We start from the raw sequence: 19,865 nt of genomic DNA on the forward strand, positions 1-19,865 counted from the left end.
TGATCAGTATATTCACAGGGTGGCAAAGTAATTTTTATCTTTAACTTGCTTTATGCCACAGAAATGTAAGATCATGAAGCGAATCTTAAAGAAAAGAATAATCTGTATTTAGCCGATGAGAGAAAACAGGCAGTTGTTTTAATCACCGCTGTAACTTCATATATGAACTGATTCCAGAAGGTTATTTATATTATAGAAGGTTATTGTTGCTCTCTGGCAGCCGCTCATCCTCTCGCTCCTGAACCTTTAATCTTTAAACTCGCTCCATGATTAATGGAACTCGTGATGCTAATTGGACCGACCCGGTTTGCTCGTCCATCAGCTGCATCAGGCCTGCGAGGGGGCGTCGCTCCGGGGGTCAAGGGTCATCTCAGCCGAGGACATCCTGTTCCTGATGAGGCGTGACAAGGTGAGACACACACACACACACAGGAAAAGAGCCTCGTTATGATTGATGGATCGTCTCCACCTGTGTATTGATTCTCTTCACCTTTTTTCTTTTTTCCTCTGCTTCCACGTCTCCAGAGGAAGGTGGCGAGGTTATTGAAATATCTCCAGTTTAGAGATTATAAATCCAAACTACTCAAAACTCTGGAGGACGAGGAGCAAGACGCGGGTATATGCACGCTCAAAATGTTATGACATCATTCATGCTGGCTGCTGAGATGTGTGTTACTTTGTCTTGCAGCTCATCTGCTTTAAAAACATGTTTGAAAACCAGATGTCACATTCATATGAACTTTAATTTCGTTGTTGTTGCTGTTGTGTTTGCAGACAAGTCGGCTGCGGCTGCAGGTGCTGCTGGCGTTGCCGCCGGTAACCAGCGGAGGCAGCGATTGGCCCAGGACTTCCTGGTGTGGATGGATCAGACCGGAGAGCTGCTCTCATTGGCCGAGCGGCAGGAAGTCGACCCCGTGAAACAGGAGCGGATGGAGGTTCGGCGTCTTCGTGATGTGACTCCAGACCACAGTAGATTTTTTTTTTTTTTTTTTTTTTTTAAAAGATCGATGGTGATTATTGGTTGTTTGTGTCTCCAGCGTTTAGAGCGTCAGACCCGAGCGATGGACCAGGGCCAGTACGCCGAGTTCTGTGAGAGTCGGCAGCTCAGCTTTGGTGAGATTTTAATCAAGTGACTCTAATAATCCAAGTTTATTAAAAAAAAAAAAACAGGGATATAGTTTGCGTAGCTTTCCTTTTTTCTTTGATGATGCCGCAGAATCTCAAAGCGTTGATGTGAGGCCCTGTTCTGCATGACTAAAATTGCAGACGACCAAATATAATTAATACTAAATGATTAGTTATCTGTGCAGATTATTTAGGGATACAATATAAAAACAAACATCTCACGCATTGTTCCTTTAGCAGAACCAGCAGATTGGAGGACAAAGACTCTGAATGTCAGAACTTGTTTAGAGCGGCATCTTTATCTTCAAACAATACAAAATAAATAAAGTCCAGTCCAAAACACAAACGTATTCAGTTTACAATAATATAAAACAGAGAAAAGCAACCAATATTCACATTGGTGAAGATGGAATTGGAATTTTTTTACTTGCTAATTGACAATTAATCCAGTTTCTAAATAGTTCTGTTCATTGACTGATTGATACATTGACACAACATGTAAAAAGTATTGTAAAAAAGTGTGTGTGTGTGTGTGTGTGTGTGTGTGTGTGTGTGTGTGTGTGTGTGTGTGTGTGTGTGTGTGTGTGTGTGTGTGTGTGTGTGTGTGTGTGTGTGTGTGTGTTGTTTCCAGCTAAGAAGGCGTCAAAGTTTCGGGACTGGCTGGACTGCAGCAGCTTGGAGCTGAAACCCAACAGCGTCTCCATGGAGATCCTGTCCTACCTGGCCTTTGAGACGGTCGCCCAGGTAACACGTTTACTCACGACGTCGCACATCTCCGGTTAACGGCGGCGTCGACGTTATACGTGTGTTTTTATGAAATTATTATTCATCCTCCTTCTCCAGATTGTGGATTTGTCTCTGCTGGTGAAGCAAGAAATGACTGCAAAAACAAATCCCATCAGTCATGTGATCGCTGCCAGCTACATCCACTACAACACTCATCCTGAGGCACACACACACACACACACACACACACACACACACACACACACACACACACACACACACACACACACACACACACACACACACACACACACACACACACAGTTTTGTTTTTGTCAGAAAGTAACATCTGATTTCCATTTTTCCAGGTAAAGAAGGATCCAGACTCACCTGAAGCCACGCCCCCTTCTACTCCAGGCTCCTCCCACGCGGCGAAGCCCCTCCCACAGGGTAACGGCAGTTTCGACGGCAGGGCAAGACAGAGAAAACGCAAGAAGGTGTATATATCTAGTCGTTATTATGAAAAAACGTTTTACTTTGGTGTGAAAGTGTATAAAATTAAACTATTGGAAAAAAAGTGATATAGTATTCATAGTAGTATTTCAAAAGATGAAGTTTACTGTGCCAAAAAACTTAAATTTAGTATTTTATGATGTCATGAAATGCAGTCATGTACCTCCAGTAATGGTGCGTGTGTGTACATATGACACATTCAAATATTTCGTAGCCCTTTAAGCCCTAACCCTAATAACTAATCCTATTTATTGTTTGAGTTGTGTTTAGAGGTTGTACATTGGGATTATATATTATTGTAGCCCTGATTTTTATGTTTAATTTGATACCTTACATGTTTGTTTTTTGGGTGGGGGAGGGATTCATACCATGACTTTTTTTCTTGATTTTCCTGATATAAAAGGGCTTAACAGGTTAAATATAATTCAAGATTAAAGATATTTTATGGTCATATACAGATAAGTTACTCCATACAATGAAAAACTTATTTAGCTCGCTCCTCCTTCCACACAGAATTAAGAACACATTGCTATAAATGCTAATAGTATAAGAACACATATCATAAGGTGCAAAAATTAGAACAGTATTCACTGAGTGTATAAAGGGCACTATGCATGTATGCATTGCTACAAATATCTGCATATATAATATATATAATGCATTGATTCTAACAAATATCTGAATAACCTAATTAGTGTTTGAGGTCAGTGTTGCCTTTGTCTGTTAAAACACAGACATGTTAGTACAAAGTACAGACACACATATTCACTCTGTACTAATACTCTAGTCTGTGTTCCAGAGCAGTCCGGCTGCAGTGGAGCCGCCCAGTGGAGCCATCCAGCCCGCTCACATCCGGGAGGCGATCAGAAGATACAGCTACAGGCACACGGTACGTAGACGCACAGCTAACGTCGTATTTCTACTTAAAGCATCTCAATACTTCCTTCACATACCGATGACATGCTAGTCCTTTTGTTAAATATGAGCGGATAGTAACCCCTCCCCTTCTGTCTCAGAGTGCTTATTGGAGGAGAGGGATGGCGTTCCTCGCCTGCTGAAGATGAAACCTGTTCTCAGGAGTATCTGCACGAATAAAACGTTTTTTTGTTCTACTGTTGTAATAAAGACTTTTCAGTAAACCCTCGTTTGCACAGAATACTAATCTGTTTTATTATTACACACAAAGTGAGACAATAGTCAGTTTGGAAAAAAAAACATCTTTATTGGTCACCATTACAGAAATACAACGCACTACTGAGCATGCTCAGAACTCAGCTTGTGACATAGCAACAGGGAGGCGGGCCTCAGCTCTGGAATTGACGCAAATGTTGAAAGAAAAAGAGACAAACGTTTTCAATACGACGAGAAAGCTTGTTTGCTTATCGATGATTGGAAATGCAGCCGCTTGCTTTGTCCACGTATCATAACGAGTATTGAAGTGGACGTGTTCAGTACTTCTGATCGCCGGTGATCAGCCCCTCTCTCTCCATCACAATGTCGCCATATCTCTGCTGGAGCTCTCGCTCACGCTCCATCTGCCGCTCCACGTCCTCCCGCAGGGCCTGAAACACAGAATGGTGATATTTAATAAATAAATAGCCTGTGAATGAGGTCAGACACACCTTACGCAATCACTCATTTAACTGTGTCCAAGGTAAGATGTATTTAATATTCAAAATGTTTTTCTTGTCTGACCAACTTCCAAAAAGAAATATTTAAAATGTGAAACAGTTGAATAATGTTAGCTTGATATGCTATATATACTTGGTTAATTGTTTCACACTATTGTAGCTTTTTAGTTAAATAGAATATACACGTTTACAGATTTATTAATGAAAATAATTACCTCTTTCCTCCTGGGAATCGCAGTATCCTCTTGTTTCTTCAGCTGTTTGAAGGTTTCCAGCTCTGTGGCCGACTGCTCCACCTGGTGGCCACCATTAGTAATACATTATTGCATTTATACATTATATTTGTACCAATATGATCCATACGCTACAGGAGAACGGACTACAAAGCAGGTAGTTTTATCATTTCAGATCGATATTTAATATTCCACTGATCTATTTCACTGGTAACTTCTGTAAACTGACAAATAAAAGAGGAAATCGGCAACAAATCTCTTCAGATTCAAGAAGAAGGATGAAGAAGGATGACCGGGGGCTCATTTCTAAACTCAGTACCTGTTCCCAGAGCTCACTGTGCTGCTTCAGGAGCCCCAGGGCTCTGGACTGGAACCCTCCCAGCAGGATCTTCAGTTTCTTCTCCAGTTTGGCTGCTCTCCGGGCCTCCGCTGTCATGTGGCCTCGGTTCACCTGAGACAGATAAGAGTTGCAGCGGTGCTTTAAAAATAGAAGAAGTGCACAATTTAATTCGCTTTTCATGCCCTGGTGTGCTTTCTCACGTCTAGTTTTTTCTCCAGGCTTTCAATTCGGTCTTTCTTTGACGCCAGGTTGGCTCTGGTGTACCGGTTCTGAGCAGGTAGATATAGAACCTGCAGAGGGAGAGAGCCAGACCACATCAAGCAACAGATACTGACAACAAAAAAGACAGATTGCCTTCATCATCAGAGGGATGCTCACCTGTCCGTAGCATTCCTCCCACACCTGGCTGTAGGCCTCCATGCTGAGATCCCCGTGGCCCATTCCTCCCTTCACCACCTCCATTTCTGCTGCCAGGACCGTCTTTGCCTGTTCGTCAACACAACAGTTCATCATCATTAATACGCACTTCTTATACATAGAATATTGACATCCATCACTGGCTCACACACTCACATTTTAATGACCAAATCAAGGGTCTCTGGGTCTTAAAAGTGCATTCTCTCTACTGGCCACCAGGGGGCAACTGCTCTGCTTGTATAGAAGTCTGAGAAAATGACTGTACTACTTCTCTTGATTTATTCCCTCAGTAAACATTGTAAACATGAGTTTATGTCTCAATATCTAGCTTCAATTCTTCTTCAATGCAGCATGATGTTCATTTAGTAAATTAAAATAGAAGACTGCTTAACCTGAGGTCATTTTCTCGATTTTACATAATTTCTTAGTCACCTTTTAAGGCACTTGCATATGAGAAACATACCCATGTGTCACATCAACAATTGCAGAACAATCTCAGCTCTCTGTGTAATGAGGCACCATTGTCATAAGGCAAAAGTGTAAAGAGAAAATATGACTGTAAAGCTGAAAAATTGAATCTTGTGAAAACATAACTTTACTCAGGTGGTCGAATGGTTTCGGTGCTTGAAATTGGTTTACAGAAGGTCTTAGGTTCACAAAAGCAGTGGAATATATGAATAAAATGGTAGATACATGTAAATAAAGGTCTAAACGAAATGCTGCCGGTGTGTACGTCACCTGCTCCATGTCCTCGGTGCTGACCGGCTTGTAGAAATGCGTTTCCAGGTACGCTATATGCGAGGCGTTGTTGGACGTGGAGGCGGGGCCTCTGGCTTTGCCGCGCTGCACTTGACTGGCCGCGTTGCCGGTCGGGTGGTGCAGGCAGTCGTGGTGCAGCATGGTGATCATCTCCTGTTTGATCAGCTCCTCGGCCAGCTGCAGGTCCAAGAGCTGCTCCATGGAGGACGGGCGCAGGACGGACTCGTTCACCTTTTCAGAGACAAAGAATAGACGGCATCATCCATCTTGCTCCCGGGTTATTCCAACGCAACGATTGTGAAATCCAAACCCAGCAGGAAGTGTGTGTGTGTGTGTGTGTGTGTGTGTGCGTTACCTCGGTGGGTCTGGGGAGGCTCCTCTGAACAGCAGTGTGTCGCAGCTTCAGCTCCTTCTCTCTTTCTGCATCCCGTACGGCCTGAGAGACGGACGGAAAGCCTTAGTTTGACAAACTTTATTTGAACTACAGGTACAGGTTTACATCATGTATGAGGCTATGCACTCACCAGAATCATATCATCCCCAAAACAAAACGTTTGAGGTGATTTGCCGGTGTGTGTGTGTGTGTGTGTGCTCATACCTTCTTGCGTGCTTCTATGTCCGCAGAGTCCTCGATGAATCCCGACTCCCCTTCCGTTTCTTCCAGTTCCTTCTCTGCGTTTTCCGGGAGAACGATCTCAAAGTCGTTCTTGGGAACAGGAAGTGACAGCAGGCCCTGCCTCAGCTGCTGCAGGCTCTCCCTTTGCTGCGAGGGAAGAGGGACAGCTGTTAATCCGTCTTCTTATTTCGTATTCTCATGAATCCCCAAAAAGCCGAGTGCAGCATTTATTTTACATTGCAAAAAAAAAAAAAAAATCCCTGGTTGACGATGTAGTTATTCAGGGATCTTTGTTGTTAAATAGGCTTCATACTTTATACTGCGGCAGAAAAAAAACTGGGGAGGTTCCCTTAAAACATATTGCTTAATTATGCGTCTACATGTTGTACAATCTGCACAACCAGAATGTGACAGTAAAGTCTTTAAAAATATTGTACTTTTTATAAAAAATATAAATTTGCACGTCACCTCAAAACTTGTCTTACGGTTTTAAAAAATGTCCACATATCCAGAGTTGTGTATTCTCTGGGTCATTACCATGTGTTTGGTGAACACTTGGTCGGCCAGCTGCTCCTCGCTGTTAATGTTCAGTTTGTCTCTCAGCGGCGTGCGGGCCGGGGTCAAACCCGGGGTCACGGGCCCGCGTGGGGTCAGCGCTCCTCCGGCCTGGGGGGTCAGGCCCTCCTGCCCCTGCCCCTGTCCGGGGGTTCTGTGGGAAACAAAACGAGCGTCAACACAGACGGCACCGGCTGGTTTTCGGCGTAATTGTTGAAGCGGAGGCGACGCGGCGCCGGTACCTGAACGGTGTGGTGATGACGGTGTTGGGCGTCTGGATCTGCTGCATCTTGGGCGTCACGCCGCTGAAGTCGCTCTCGTTCAGCGGCGTGTTGAGGCCGCCCTTCAGAGGCGTGTCGATGTTGGTCAGAGCCATCAGGTTCTGGGCTTCCTGCAGACAGACGGAGAGTAAATGTTAAAACACAGAGCGAGCTCCTTTACGTCCAAAGATGTGAACGTAAACTCTACGTGTAAAAAAAGTTAAATAAATCAGAAAAATATGAGTAAATTATAATTAAAATAGAAGATAAAGAGGTCTCCAAAAGACCAAGATGTGTTGTTTGCATTGTTAAATGTTTTATCTTAACCATTATATATGTTGTTTAAATGTATGCTGATCTCAATTAGGGGTGTAACAGTCCTGACAGCAACAACAACAATAATTAAAAGCTAAACAGAGATGTTCTTTGTTTAGCTTTTTTAATTATTATTATTTTTTAACTTTTCAAAAATCTATTGAACATGATAAAAAGTAAACATTTTCAATACTGTAAGTGCTAGTTATGAGTTAAAATTAAAATGTAAAAACTGATTGTGCAATACTGTTGTCATATTTGTGTGCCTATTAGCATTTATAGCAATGTTGTGTTATTCTTAAGTCAAATATTTGTACATTAAGTTTATTATAATTATGTGTGTAAGGAGTACCGAGTAAAATAAGCTTTTCATTGTACGGAGTAACTGTCTGTTATCTGTGCATATGACAATCAAAATATCTTGAATCTTGAATATAAAAACTCCAGTGTGTGTTTGAAGTGTCCACGTGTTCTGTGTGTGTGTGTGTGTGTGTGTGTGTGTGTGTGTTACCTGCAGTATCCTGTCCTGGACCGTGGGGGTGCGTGGGGTGCGCAGCCCGGCCGACATGGCGTTGGTGACGCTGTACTCCGACAGCAGGGCGGAGGAGGCCGAGTTCCCGCTCTCGCTCTCCTCCGCCGCTTGCCGGGCGACCTCGCTGGCGACGCCCAGTTTGACGACTTCCTCCAGCTCAATGTCGCTGATCTGTAAAGAGCGTGGAATTAAAAACACTGATTATTACCGGGCTCGTTTTGGGACCAACGAGGCATTAAGCTCAAAGTGGTACAGGCGGGTACCTGAGGGGTCGGTAAAACCAGCTTGGAGCGCTTCTTGGTGAACTCGGCCACGCCGCTGGTCTGCAGGATGGCGGACGGGAGATCGCTCTCTTTCTTCTTCTTGATCTTCGCTTTATCTTTCTTTCTATCCCTCTCCTCTTGCTCACTACCGACAGACACACAAAACAGCTCGTGAATAAAAACCTCACTGTGTATGATGTACAATGTGCATCGATTATGTATAGATAACTGTTTTATATTTAATCTTTGTGTTAATGATGTTGAACATTGCTAATGTGAATAGTTCAAAGCTTCTTTCATGATGTTGACGTTCTAAAAATCTACTTTGAAAAGCAGTATTTATGCACAGTTGCAGATAAATACCAGCGACACTAATATCAGTAGTAATATACTATTTCATCTACTTTAATTTAGTGTGGCGGCAACATTAAAAGCTTTATTCAACATCAGAAGCTTCGAAAGATACAAATTAACATTCTGCACAGCCGTGAATATGATTCTTTTTTTTGGGCTGTGGTTTGTGTTTATTGTACTTTGTGTGTGTTGTGATGCAATCATAAATGTGTGCATAAAGTATAGTGTGTAATGTTACTGACTTGCGTAGCTCTCCTTCCAGGTGCTGCTGCCTGAGCCGTTTGAAGTTTGGCTCCAGAGCGTTGTACTGCTCCATGCTGGTGTCATAGAAACCCTGGAAGCGAACAAAATGTTTAAATAAATAAACTGTGATATCAAGCTGAGACAATATGCTGCGAGTTTGTTGGATGAAATGGACAAAAACAGCTGATGGTTGTTACCGCCGCGGGTTTCTTTTGGAAGGGGATTTCAGCATTGTAGTCTACGCCTCTCTTCTTCTTCCGCTTCTTCTGAACATCGATTCCAGCCGCTCTCAGCTCTCTGCGCTTCTGCAGAGCGGCCAAACGCCTGCAGCCGAAATAGAGGGGAGACGCACAAAAACTCAATTATGTTTTGTAGGTTTCCCAGGAAAAACACCGGGCACGACATTTTGTTTATTATATTTCTGAGGAAATTGTTGATTAAAGCAATTATAACCGAGTATAAGTAAATACTGTGTGTGTGTGTGTACCTGGCTTCCTCCAGCTGCTTCTCTCTGGCCTTCCTCTTGGCCTTCTTGCCCTGGGTATTGGCCAGTCGAGCCCTGGCCTCTGACAGCATCTCCAGCTCATCTGCAGATAATGAGAGAGACACAGAATCAATTTATTTCGTTTCGGACACATATGCCATCACCCAGAAACACAAACACGGAAGAGCAGTTGGATTGGATTTATTTTAATTGAAACTATAACAATCACAAGGACTAAATAGATTCTGGAAGTTTCTGCAAAAGGTCAGATGTCATTGTTTCAGGTGCGTTAACAGACCTTCGTCCATGTCCACAGGGTCGGGTCTGGCTGGTTTAGTTTCAGGATTAGGGTCGATCTCTCCTGGTTTTAACTTCCTGGGGTCGTCTCCCACTTCTTCCTCATTGTCTCTTTGTGCCGCCTTGTCTCTATACACACACAAATTAATATACTCAATTGAGATGCTTCACACATTGCATTGCAAAGTATCTTACAATCAAGGTCAAGAGTTTGCTTCGAACGTACAATATAATTACAGATATTAAGCCTATGTGGTGTATACATGTGTATGAAATACGATAAAACCGTACAGCAGGTATTCATAGTGCTCCAGGCACTGGGCAGCAGTGCGTCCTATGATGGGAGCAATGGTCCTCCACTGAGTGGGCATCAGCTTGGCCAGATGGAGAAGCTTCTCCTCCTCTTCTCTGGACCATTCTGTTTTCTTGATGCTGGGGTCCAACCACTCGTACCTGCAGACGGACACAAAAACAAGATTAAGAACCGTTTAAAACAACAACCGAGAACCAAATTAGGATCAAAGATGTATTTTGCATGGGAGACATCAGATGAGCAGAGGACACAAGGGCAGAGAGAAGACTAACAAAACAACAACTACAACAGAAAGATTCAGACGTCTTTCAGAATAATCTTTTCCTTCCATTATTATGGTGCGTTCTCAAGTGTATCTTGGTAATAAATTATGTACACTTCTACAAGACTCACCATCTGGCTTTACACTGTTTGGCAGACTTGCGATGCAGCAGGGAGGCAATACGAGACCACTGGTTTTTGCCATATTTCATCACCGCTGCTTTGAGGATCTCATCCTGCATGAATAAGAAGATTAGAAGAGCGTCAGGCACACGTTAAGTTTGATCATGCCGTTGTTTTTGATGCGATCAATCATAAATGATCAATAACAGATACCTTCCTTTGTCATAATGATAGTTTCAGGCACGAAAAGAAAATGCATAACAATTTAAAATGTAAACAAAGGACTAACAAATTAAACAATCCTGCAAACTCATCAACAGGCTCATTAAACAATAACATCTACAACCAGACGAGCCTTTTCTTGAGCCATATAATTCCTAAAATGCATCCAGAGAAACAAGCTCCTGGAGATTCAGGTCATTTTGTAACTTAACATTCTCAAGTTAGTCCTGTTTTTAGTGAAAACACTCTGAAATCACCCTCTTTATATGTTCTGCAGTACTTTCCACACAAAACGTGACATGTCATTTTATTTGACACCTCTTGGACAACATAAGTCAGTTATATGTAGAGTAACAAATAACTTATTTTAAGTTATTGTTGACAATAACATTTAACGCTTTACTATATTGATGAGAAACATTTTAGAGCTTGTTTTTCTCGTTATATTTGTGTATCTTTGTGCATTAAACTTCAGAAACAGTGAAATGAACCTCTAGGATTAATAAAGTACTTGTATCTTTTAATCTATGGGTCTTTCCGTAGCTGACAAACATCCTAACTGGTCTCCTCACTTGACGTTAGCTCACATGCTAAGATGCCATGTTTGCTAACGCCGTAGCCATCTTTAACTAAAAGCGTCAGTTAAAGCAACCAAATGCACTCGGTAACGTGAAATAAACTCATTCGACGTCGCTGACAGAAACTCAGATAAAAAACAAAACTTTATTGGCGGGTAAAACCCCGTAAAGTGAAGCGTTTACTTCGTGACCCGGCTCATATGATAGGTTAGCTTCGAGCTAACGCAGAGCCATGTAAACACGCACCTCGGTGTTGCGCCAGACGCCTCCTTTAATCATGATTCGCGGCATCTTGGCGGCTCGTTGCTTCCTCCTCCTTCAGAAAAACGGTTGCTACAGACTTTCGACCAGTTGTGGAGAAAAGTGGCGTTCACAATCCGACGCGAGAGAGCAACGAACGTGCAACACACCGGAAACTTGTGTCGCAGAATAACGCTTCCGACTTAGTGTTTGGCGGCCGGTTGGCGAACCATCTGAGAGGCGCATGAGCGCCACCTGCTGGACTGGAGTGTTGCAATAAAATATTAGAATATAATATCTAATTAATTAATATGAAATACAATTAAATATGAATAAATACAATAATTTAACAAATAATAATGTTAAATAATATAAGAACTAATAATGTTAAATAATATTTAAAATAATAGTGTTAAATAATATTTAAATAAACATGTTGCAAAATTAAACGGGTCTGTCAAAATGTGTTGTCGATATTATTGTATATATATATATATTTTATTATAATTCATTATTAGTTCACATCTTGACGATACGAAAAAGTGTCACACAATAATTAGGCGTACTTCAAATGTACAAATCAAAATGAATTACACAACTTTTCAATCATTTCGAGGGGACAATCGGTAGTTAAAACACAATCATGATAATTTAAAGAAATAAGACATATATAGCTAATAGTTTAATGATGCCATATGCTATCATCTGTACTCATAATTATATGCAGGTCATAATTATGACAAATCTCCAGTCTATATGTTATTAGTCGACTGTAGCTAATATTCAATAACGCTAAGTAGGGCGCCTCTATCATTGTTATTATGATATCAACTTAATTTGTTCAATGTAATAGCATCCCCTTGTTGGATTTACCTGCACTTGCCAATAAAAAGCAACATTTTAGACCAAAGATGGGCGATGTCTTTGAACACTGAGTAAAGCATTTCAAAACTCTTCCTGCTGTCCATTCACAAGCACTCCATAAGTGAAACATTTTTATTACCATGATTTTACAGTTCAGAGTTGCCTCTTTTTCTTGCCAGAGATAAGTAAAGTAGACCCAAACTCCTCATCTAAACAACCCCAAAACACTCTTTAATTGGCGTAGAACAAGTCCAGAGAATAAAGGTCACTTTAAGGGACAAAACAAGCTACAAATATTTGTTTAACTAAAAATCAAGCTTTGATTTAATCCAAACTAGTGTTGTATTTTGGGCACAGTCATTGCTGCAGCATGACATCATGGCCTGCGTCATCAAAGTGCACTCAGTGCTATGATGTCATGATTTGACCTTGGCTTTACAGCCAGTCATCGCTTGAAGCAGCTGAAGCGAGATCCGACCACCTAAAAATAAATACATTCATACCAAATGAAAAGTCTGATATCTGGAGCGCTGATGTTTTTATTTCAACTCGGTTTCTGAGGTACATATTTACTGATTTCACACAAATGATACCAGGCTACATGTATGTTCTTCACACGTTAGCACGACACGGAGAACACTTACATCAACATGACAACAGACATGCACAAACGAGGCAGTGACGGGGGGGAGGGGTTAAGCGCTGGTGGCTAACTGACCCGACCAACCGACGGCCAGAAGACAAAGAACCAACCAATCACAATGGGTGATACATCACTGACGATGAGGAGGGTGAGGAGAGGACGAAGGGAGACGAGGAACAGAAGAGGAGAGGGAGTGAAGGAGGATAAAAGACGGGAGGTGAGGAGCTAATACCTAAAATATTAAGACAAATCGTAACACTGAGTACCATAATAAACATAAATAATATTTTCAGTATCGACAATAATATATGCGTAATCTCATAAATAAGATTGTTATCCCTTTTAGTTTTTTCTTAAATATAATATATCCTTAAATCTGATATAAGCGGCACACTTTCCCATCAAATAGTGTATAATTTACTTTACTGCAGTGGACACACACACACACACTCTCTCTCTCTCTCTCTCTCTCTCTCTCTCCCACACACACGCACACACTCACACACCTTTTTTTAATTTCTCTGTCCAGTGTTACGGGAACAATACTGAAGGGCCGGGGACACGGGGCGGTCTAAAGGTGGTTTAAAGGTGATGCTTAGCGGGACGGGGTCACATGCAGACTGATATGTACAACTGTAAACTCCCTCCCTCCTTCCACCTGTCTCTCTTCTTTATCCCACCAAAACACATCTTAACACTTCTCCCTTCCTTTCGTTTAATTACACCCTCCCACCCCCCCTTTCTCCCCTATATCTCTAAACTCTCTATTTCAGGTCCCCGGCGTCTCCCTGGATGGTCTTCTTGATGCGCAGCAGCATCGTGGTCAGCCACTGGTCCAGACGGGACACGGAGTCGAAGTCCTTCACGGCCTCCGTGAACGCCTCGCTGTTCTGCTCCTCGTGGGCGTCGAGCAGTTTCTGAAGAAAACACAGAGCTTACTGAAAGGGCTCGGAGGCAAATGCACGTTTTGTGACACGTAATTTAACTCCCTAAATATATATATATATATATATATATATATATATATATATATATATATATATATATCAGGTCACAAGGTAGAAATCAAGAAAAAAACATGTTAGCTATCAAATTAAACATAAAAATCAGGGCTACAATAATATATAATCCCCATGTACAACCTCTAAACACAACTCAAACCATAAATAGGAGTAGGGGTTAGGGTGAGGGCTTAAAGGGCTACATGACGATAACATAGCATTTTTTTATGCAATGCCATTGACAAAAGTATACATGGAAATATATATATTTTTTGTTCATTTGCAGTAAAGCTCGACAGTTCACTCAACAGTATACAAAACAATGAGTTTACCGAATTACCAGAAAACATATACGGTTAACGAGATATGAATATCCGACATCTGAATAGAATATTTGGGCCATATATATATATATATATTAAACCCTGTGGACGTGTTTCCCATTTCGCTATGACTTGAAAGTGCTCATATCCATTAAAAAAAATTGGGAAATTTACATGCTTTTTTTATAAAAAACTATTGTGAATATAACTGATCATTTTAAACTTTTGTGATCATGAGCTGTTGATGACGGTTGCAAACATGACCTTAAATACAATATTCATACACGCTTCAGTTTGAACTGCTGAGCACTTTTTTTTTTTTTACTTGTATTAAAGAATATAAATGTTGAGATAGAGATAAAAAAATACAATAAAAACAGAAATGTACCTTTAAGAGTTTGAGCTCTCTGGAGTCTGAGAAGGCTGGAAACATCTCCTCATACTTCTCTATGGCCAACTGCAACACACACACACACACACACACACACACACACACACACACACACACACACACACACACACACACACACACACACACACACATTTAATTTGGGTGCCAGGTGTGAACAGGGCATCTCTATCTCTCTCTCTCTCTCTCTCTCTCTCTGTGTGTGTGTGTGTGTGTGTGTGTACCTTGGCGTTCAGCTCGTCCACTATGAAGTGACACAGTGACGCCTTGAAGAAATACTCTTTGGCGTTGTACTTCAACAGAGGGTTGTCCATGGTGTTCATGGCAACCTGAAACACACGCATGCAGAAAACACACAACATGACAGCAGCTGATCAGACAGGAAGTTAACAAAATAAAAGATCACATGCATTAGTTTGACTTATTGTTTATGGTAGCTGCAATGAGCAACATTTGACCTAATAAAGGTTCTATACATGTTAATAATGTGAATATTATGTAGTATATGTTCATTAATGTTGTAGAAACTTTAAAGCAATAAACAACTTTTGACCTAAGAAATGAATGAATAATGAATGAATGAATGAATGAATATATACTTTATTAATCCCCAAAGGGAAATTTAGTGTCGCGTAGCAGCCATTTACACAGGAAATAAGATAAGATAAGATATAAAAACAACAGGGATGAAAGATATATGCAATAATAATACTAATAGAATAAAGATCAAAATAACAACAACAATACAATAGCTGTATGAAAGAAAGAATAACAGAGTATTAATTTAGGAATTAAATTAAATTAACTTAAACAGTAGAAGTGCATGAGTACAAGTATGTATGTGCATATTAAGGTGTAAATAAAAACAAAATAATAATAAAATAAAAATAACAACAACAATAGGAGAGTGCAAAAATGCAATAAATGTATATAATATGATATGTTAAGTGTTAAGTGTAGGTAACTATGAACATGTACAGTGTTTACAGTGTTTAAGAAAGGTTCTATACATGTTAATAATGTGAATATTACGTATAATATGTTCATTCATATTGTAGAAACCTTAAAGCTACAAGGAGCGTCCATGTGTTGGTTCTGCTCCCTGTGGACGATGTGTTTAAGGGTCCCTTTAGGAAACCACCGCATTAAGAGTAACTATCTAAAGATTATGTCCATATTTACTCATGTAGGTCACATGGAGGCATCCGGGTTAAATCGTTGCTGCTTCAGAACCAGTGAAAGGTTCCTCACAGGGACTTTAACCATCCTATTTCACCTCACAATGAAAATGCGGCCAAATAAAACTACAGTCCCTGACACCACCGGAAACAATTTAACATTACATTTGATCATTTGCAACTATAAAAAATGATTAAAGGGATATTATCTTCATTTTAAATAGTCTCCTGCATAATGTGAAGCTGGTTTATTGACACCGTGTGATTCTAAATCACTATTTGTTTTCAGTCGTCTTCGTGTTTCTCGTGCGGAGCCGCAGGAGGAATTTAAATCATCTCATCGCCGCTTCGTGAGCTGCACTCAGCCGGTACCTGCTCGTAGATCTCGATGGCCTTGGGGTAAAGCTCCAGCTGAGCGCTGTAGTGCCCGACCTTCAGGAGGCATTTGTTGGCGGAGCTGCAACACAAAGAAAGAAGCGCTAAAGAGTTAACGGCTAAGATGAGCGCCACTATTCTTACCGCCGCCCAAAAAGTACTAAAAGAGGAACATTTTTTTTAGAAAACTTCAGGGAATAGTGAAAGATGGAAAAAAATGTCTTCTACTGTCAAAAACCCAAAGATATTTCGCTTAATTTACCGTAATGTAAGAAAAGGAAGAGCAGGACATTCACATCAACAGTTAAAATATTTGAACTAGGCTGTAAAAAAACCTGCAAAGTGATAATCTGATTGTTTCAGCTCCATTTAAATGGACTTAAATGAGTATTAGATACACACCTGTTGGATTCCTCTCCCTTGTAGTAGTCTGCAGCCTGCTCATAGTGGGCAATGGCCTAAAAAACACAAAACACACGAGTCAGCACCGAAGATCCACATTTATATTCAACAAAAACCTAAAAGCCTCTCACACACCTTCTCAATATCAACCAGCTCCGCTTCATAGACCTCCGCTATAGTGATGTGGTGTTTGGCTGCGATGGTAAACCGACCCTGTGACACACACACACACACACACACACACACACGTTATCATTGTTTAAAGATGAGAGTGGTCGTCAGGGACCGTATGGCGGTTGGAGGCGGGGCTTACCATGTCGGTGTAGATGTCGATGGCCTGGTTTAGACAGTTGATGGCCTCTACAAGGAGACAGGCGAGAGAGGAAGGAGTGATGAACACGAGGAAGAGAGTCTGCTTAGTCGAATTAAAGCTTCCTCCCCCGGTGGCTATAACCTGCTAACCCACAGCGCTTCATTAAGCTCATCACATAATACGCCAGATATCACATTTTCCCCGAGCAACAGGGACGCAGTTTAATCCTCCAACAGGACGACCTCGGGGTCCCGACTCTGACGGCGAGACGGCGGCTCGAGCACAGAGGAGAAACACTCACCTTCAAGGAAAAGAGCTGCGATCAAACAGGGTTTTAAAGCTTAAATACAAAAGTATTCGCATCAAAATGCACTCAAATACCCAAAAGGAAAAGTAGTCGTTATGCAGGATGGGCCATTTCGGAATATTATACTCTTGGGTTACAAATATTGATGCATTCATGTGTTCATTCACCCACTAGAGGGATCAATACCTTAACCAAAACTAATGCGACGTAATGTATTTGTCATATTTTGTATTATCGATCTAAGTGGAATTATTAAGTGGAATCTAAGTGGAGTGTTATGGATCTAGTGGAATAAAAAGTACAATATTTGCCTCTTAATTGTAGCGGAGTAGAAGTACTAAAGTAGAGTACAAGTACACAACGTTGTACTCATGCGCAGTACTTGAGTAAATGTACTTGATAGTAGAAACCTCTTTCAGCTGTAATTCATCAGAGGAGCACACGGAGAGCAGGAAGGAAGACGGATGGAGTGTGTGTGTGTGTGTGTGTGTGTGTGTGTGTGTGTGTGTGTGTGTGTGTGTGTGTGTGTGTGTGTGTGTGTGTGCTCACCTTGTGGGTCGGCCTTCTTGTAGGCGTTGCCGGCGTCGACGAAGCTGGTGGCGGAGTCCAGTTTGTTCTGCAGCTGCATGTGGAGCCGAGCGGCATGACAGAACGCATTCCCCGCAGCTACACACACACACACACACACACACACACACACACACACACACACACACACACACACACACATTCAGTCACAAAACTTGCCTTTGACCAAAAACAGAACCACAAACACACATCTAAACGAGCTAAATTCTGCACAGCATCTATTATTGGCACATCTGCTCTCATCTGTCCTGGATATTCATATTTAAATCCAGCGTTTTATATTTTATATTTATATTTTATATATATGTTTAAAGCTCATATTTCTGTGTCTGAATCTTTTGTATCCTGTGAAATTGTGGATGAAAAAACAAGCAACACTCAAATAAATGTGTCTGCGGGAGTTTGTGTACAAATTTATGTGTTTCTTTTCTGTTTAGTGTGCAGAATGTGTGTGTGTGTGTGTGTGTGTGTGTGTGCGTGTGTGTGTGTGTGTGTGTGTGTGTGTGTGTGTGTGTGTGTGTGTGTCACCTACCACTCCAGTTCTTTGCCATCTTAAACATGTTGGCTGCTCTGGCGTATATTTCACAGGCATCCTCCACCTTATGGTTTCCCCTAGAAACACACACACACACACACACACATACACACACACACACACACACACACACACACACACACACACACACACACACACACACACACACACGGAAAAGACAAACAAAGTTAATTTAAATTAGATTTTATTATTTTATTTTGCCACCTCAAGAATGAAGTTGTAATGTATTATGACATTTTCAAATGAAATATATATATATTTATTTTTTAAGCAGTATTAATGTCATGTTGCAAACAGTCCCACTCTGACTTTGTGCCCTGATATAAAAATAATAATAATAATAATAATAATAATAATAATAATAATAATAATAATAATAATAATAATAATAATAATAATAATAACAGTAATATAAGCTTGCATTCAGGGTTGTCCATGCTGGATGACATCACTGTTCCGCCCTGCAGCTGAAACGCTCAACAATCTAATATTTTTCCTCCAATGAAGCATAAATCTGATGTTTGAACTTTTTTTTTTAATGCAGTGCAAATATAATCTCAAATGGGCTCCATTGTACATTTGGCTCATCGTGCATCTCTATAGACGTGAGCTGTGGCCATGTGACTGCCATGCTGGTTGCAAATTGTCATTATAAAGTGCACAACTTTTTAATTTTCCTATAATATAACTGCATCTGTTGAATGTGACGCACGGCCTTCATTGAATTGATTACGTTGACGTCTCTCCCTGCAGAGCATTTAAAGGACATTTTATTAATTACACCAATAATGCAGATTCTGCAAAACTGTCCAAGACTCGCAAACCAGATCTCCTTTCATGTATCAATAAAGGACGTGTGTATCTGATTGGACGCTGTTTGATTGATTGGTTATGTGTGTGATCATCATTGATTGTCGTATTATGGCTTTCCAGCTATTTTATAAGATAAAATGTCCCATTTTTTCTCGTCCTGAAACCACTAAATGACCACAACTGATTCTGCTTCTTCCCTAAACGCTCAGACTCATTAAATAAACATGCTGCTGACCGTGTGGGCAAAACAAACAGACGTTTCAGCTCTCGGGTTTGATTCCTGGAGACGTTATCGTGCTGATCTGATATAATATTGATTTCATATCACGAGGATGCAAACATGTGGACAGAGGCTTGGGAAGGTGCTTAAGGCGACGCACAGCATGAGACTTTATGAGGAAGCCGGATTTAGATTAAACTGACAAACTGTCAAGAATCTGCTGAAAGGGTGAGACCTGCAGTATTTCTGTCTGCACTCAACCTTCAATCAAATGTAAGAGTAAAATACTTAATTGGCAAATTAGCTTGACATGTTGTGCTTCTAAGATTCATATTTATGGTTTTATTTGACGTTTACTTGGTTATTTGTGTGTTCTGAGTTGGCCTCCATCAGGATGGATCACTGTCCTTTCTGAATAAATTAAAATAAGGGCTGCAGCTAAAAATAATCTCCATTATCGATCAAACTGCGGA

The 19,865-nt window shown here is 40.9% G+C and overlaps 3 protein-coding genes across 6 annotated transcripts in view; 1 reads left to right on the forward strand and 2 right to left on the reverse strand.

Annotated features, from left to right (window-relative positions):
• Positions 1-3,508, forward strand: part of supt3h (SPT3 homolog, SAGA and STAGA complex component) — an 8,326-nt gene extending 4,818 nt beyond the window's left edge. The window contains exons 4-12 of one of the 4 annotated variants that reach the window (XM_079229495.1): positions 323-409; positions 526-616; positions 775-935; positions 1,038-1,113; positions 1,757-1,869; positions 1,969-2,073; positions 2,220-2,348; positions 3,164-3,253; positions 3,381-3,508. In XM_079229495.1, coding sequence (XP_079085621.1) covers positions 323-409; positions 526-616; positions 775-935; positions 1,038-1,113; positions 1,757-1,869; positions 1,969-2,073; positions 2,220-2,348; positions 3,164-3,253; positions 3,381-3,422 — 894 coding nt within the window. In that variant the 3' untranslated portion in view covers positions 3,423-3,508. The remainder of the gene's footprint in view (positions 1-322; positions 410-525; positions 617-774; positions 936-1,037; positions 1,114-1,756; positions 1,870-1,968; positions 2,074-2,219; positions 2,349-3,163; positions 3,254-3,380) is intronic. The other 3 variants (XM_079229493.1, XM_079229494.1, XM_079229496.1) reach the window with 3 other exon arrangements.
• Positions 3,509-3,595: 87 nt separating this feature from the next.
• On the reverse strand, positions 3,596-11,537 carry cdc5l (CDC5 cell division cycle 5-like (S. pombe)). Its single transcript, XM_079229766.1, has 19 exons — positions 11,407-11,537; positions 10,370-10,473; positions 9,955-10,116; positions 9,665-9,792; positions 9,370-9,469; positions 9,080-9,206; positions 8,882-8,973; positions 8,286-8,430; positions 8,002-8,193; positions 7,158-7,306; positions 6,898-7,069; positions 6,343-6,507; positions 6,100-6,180; positions 5,724-5,975; positions 4,947-5,054; positions 4,769-4,858; positions 4,548-4,679; positions 4,211-4,291; positions 3,596-3,926 (listed from the first exon to the last, which is right to left on the reverse strand). Exons 1-19 carry the CDS (start codon positions 11,449-11,451, stop codon positions 3,813-3,815), a joined length of 2,439 nt encoding a protein of 812 aa, XP_079085892.1. The 5' UTR covers positions 11,452-11,537; the 3' UTR covers positions 3,596-3,812.
• A 2,134-nt stretch (positions 11,538-13,671) lies between these two features.
• Positions 13,672-18,410, reverse strand: napba (N-ethylmaleimide-sensitive factor attachment protein, beta a; the record flags this gene model as incomplete). The annotated part of the gene is made up of 9 exons (XM_079229671.1): positions 18,336-18,410; positions 17,765-17,881; positions 16,909-16,955; positions 16,731-16,808; positions 16,596-16,651; positions 16,191-16,275; positions 14,865-14,969; positions 14,620-14,688; positions 13,672-13,824 (listed from the first exon to the last, which is right to left on the reverse strand). The coding sequence occupies exons 1-9, from the start codon at positions 18,361-18,363 to the stop codon at positions 13,672-13,674; spliced, it is 738 nt and encodes a 245-aa protein (XP_079085797.1). The 5' UTR covers positions 18,364-18,410.
• Between the last annotated feature and the right edge of the window lie 1,455 nt (positions 18,411-19,865).

This window comes from Taurulus bubalis (genome assembly GCF_910589615.1).
Source record: "Taurulus bubalis genome assembly, chromosome: 14".
NCBI classification, from domain to species: domain Eukaryota; kingdom Metazoa; phylum Chordata; class Actinopteri; order Perciformes; family Cottidae; genus Taurulus; species Taurulus bubalis.

Bases quoted from the DNA above. Each gene is read 5' to 3' on its own strand.
- cdc5l (XM_079229766.1), bottom strand. From the start codon at position 11,451: ATGCCGCGAATCATGATTAAAGGAGGCGTCTGGCGCAACACCGAG. The intron at 9,793-9,954 runs GTACGGTTTTAT...GTGTGTGTATAG, and splicing joins GAGCACTATGAATACCTGCT to AGACAAGGCGGCACAAAGAG. The intron at 7,070-7,157 runs GTACCGGCGCCG...TGTTTCCCACAG, and splicing joins GTCATCACCACACCGTTCAG to AACCCCCGGACAGGGGCAGG.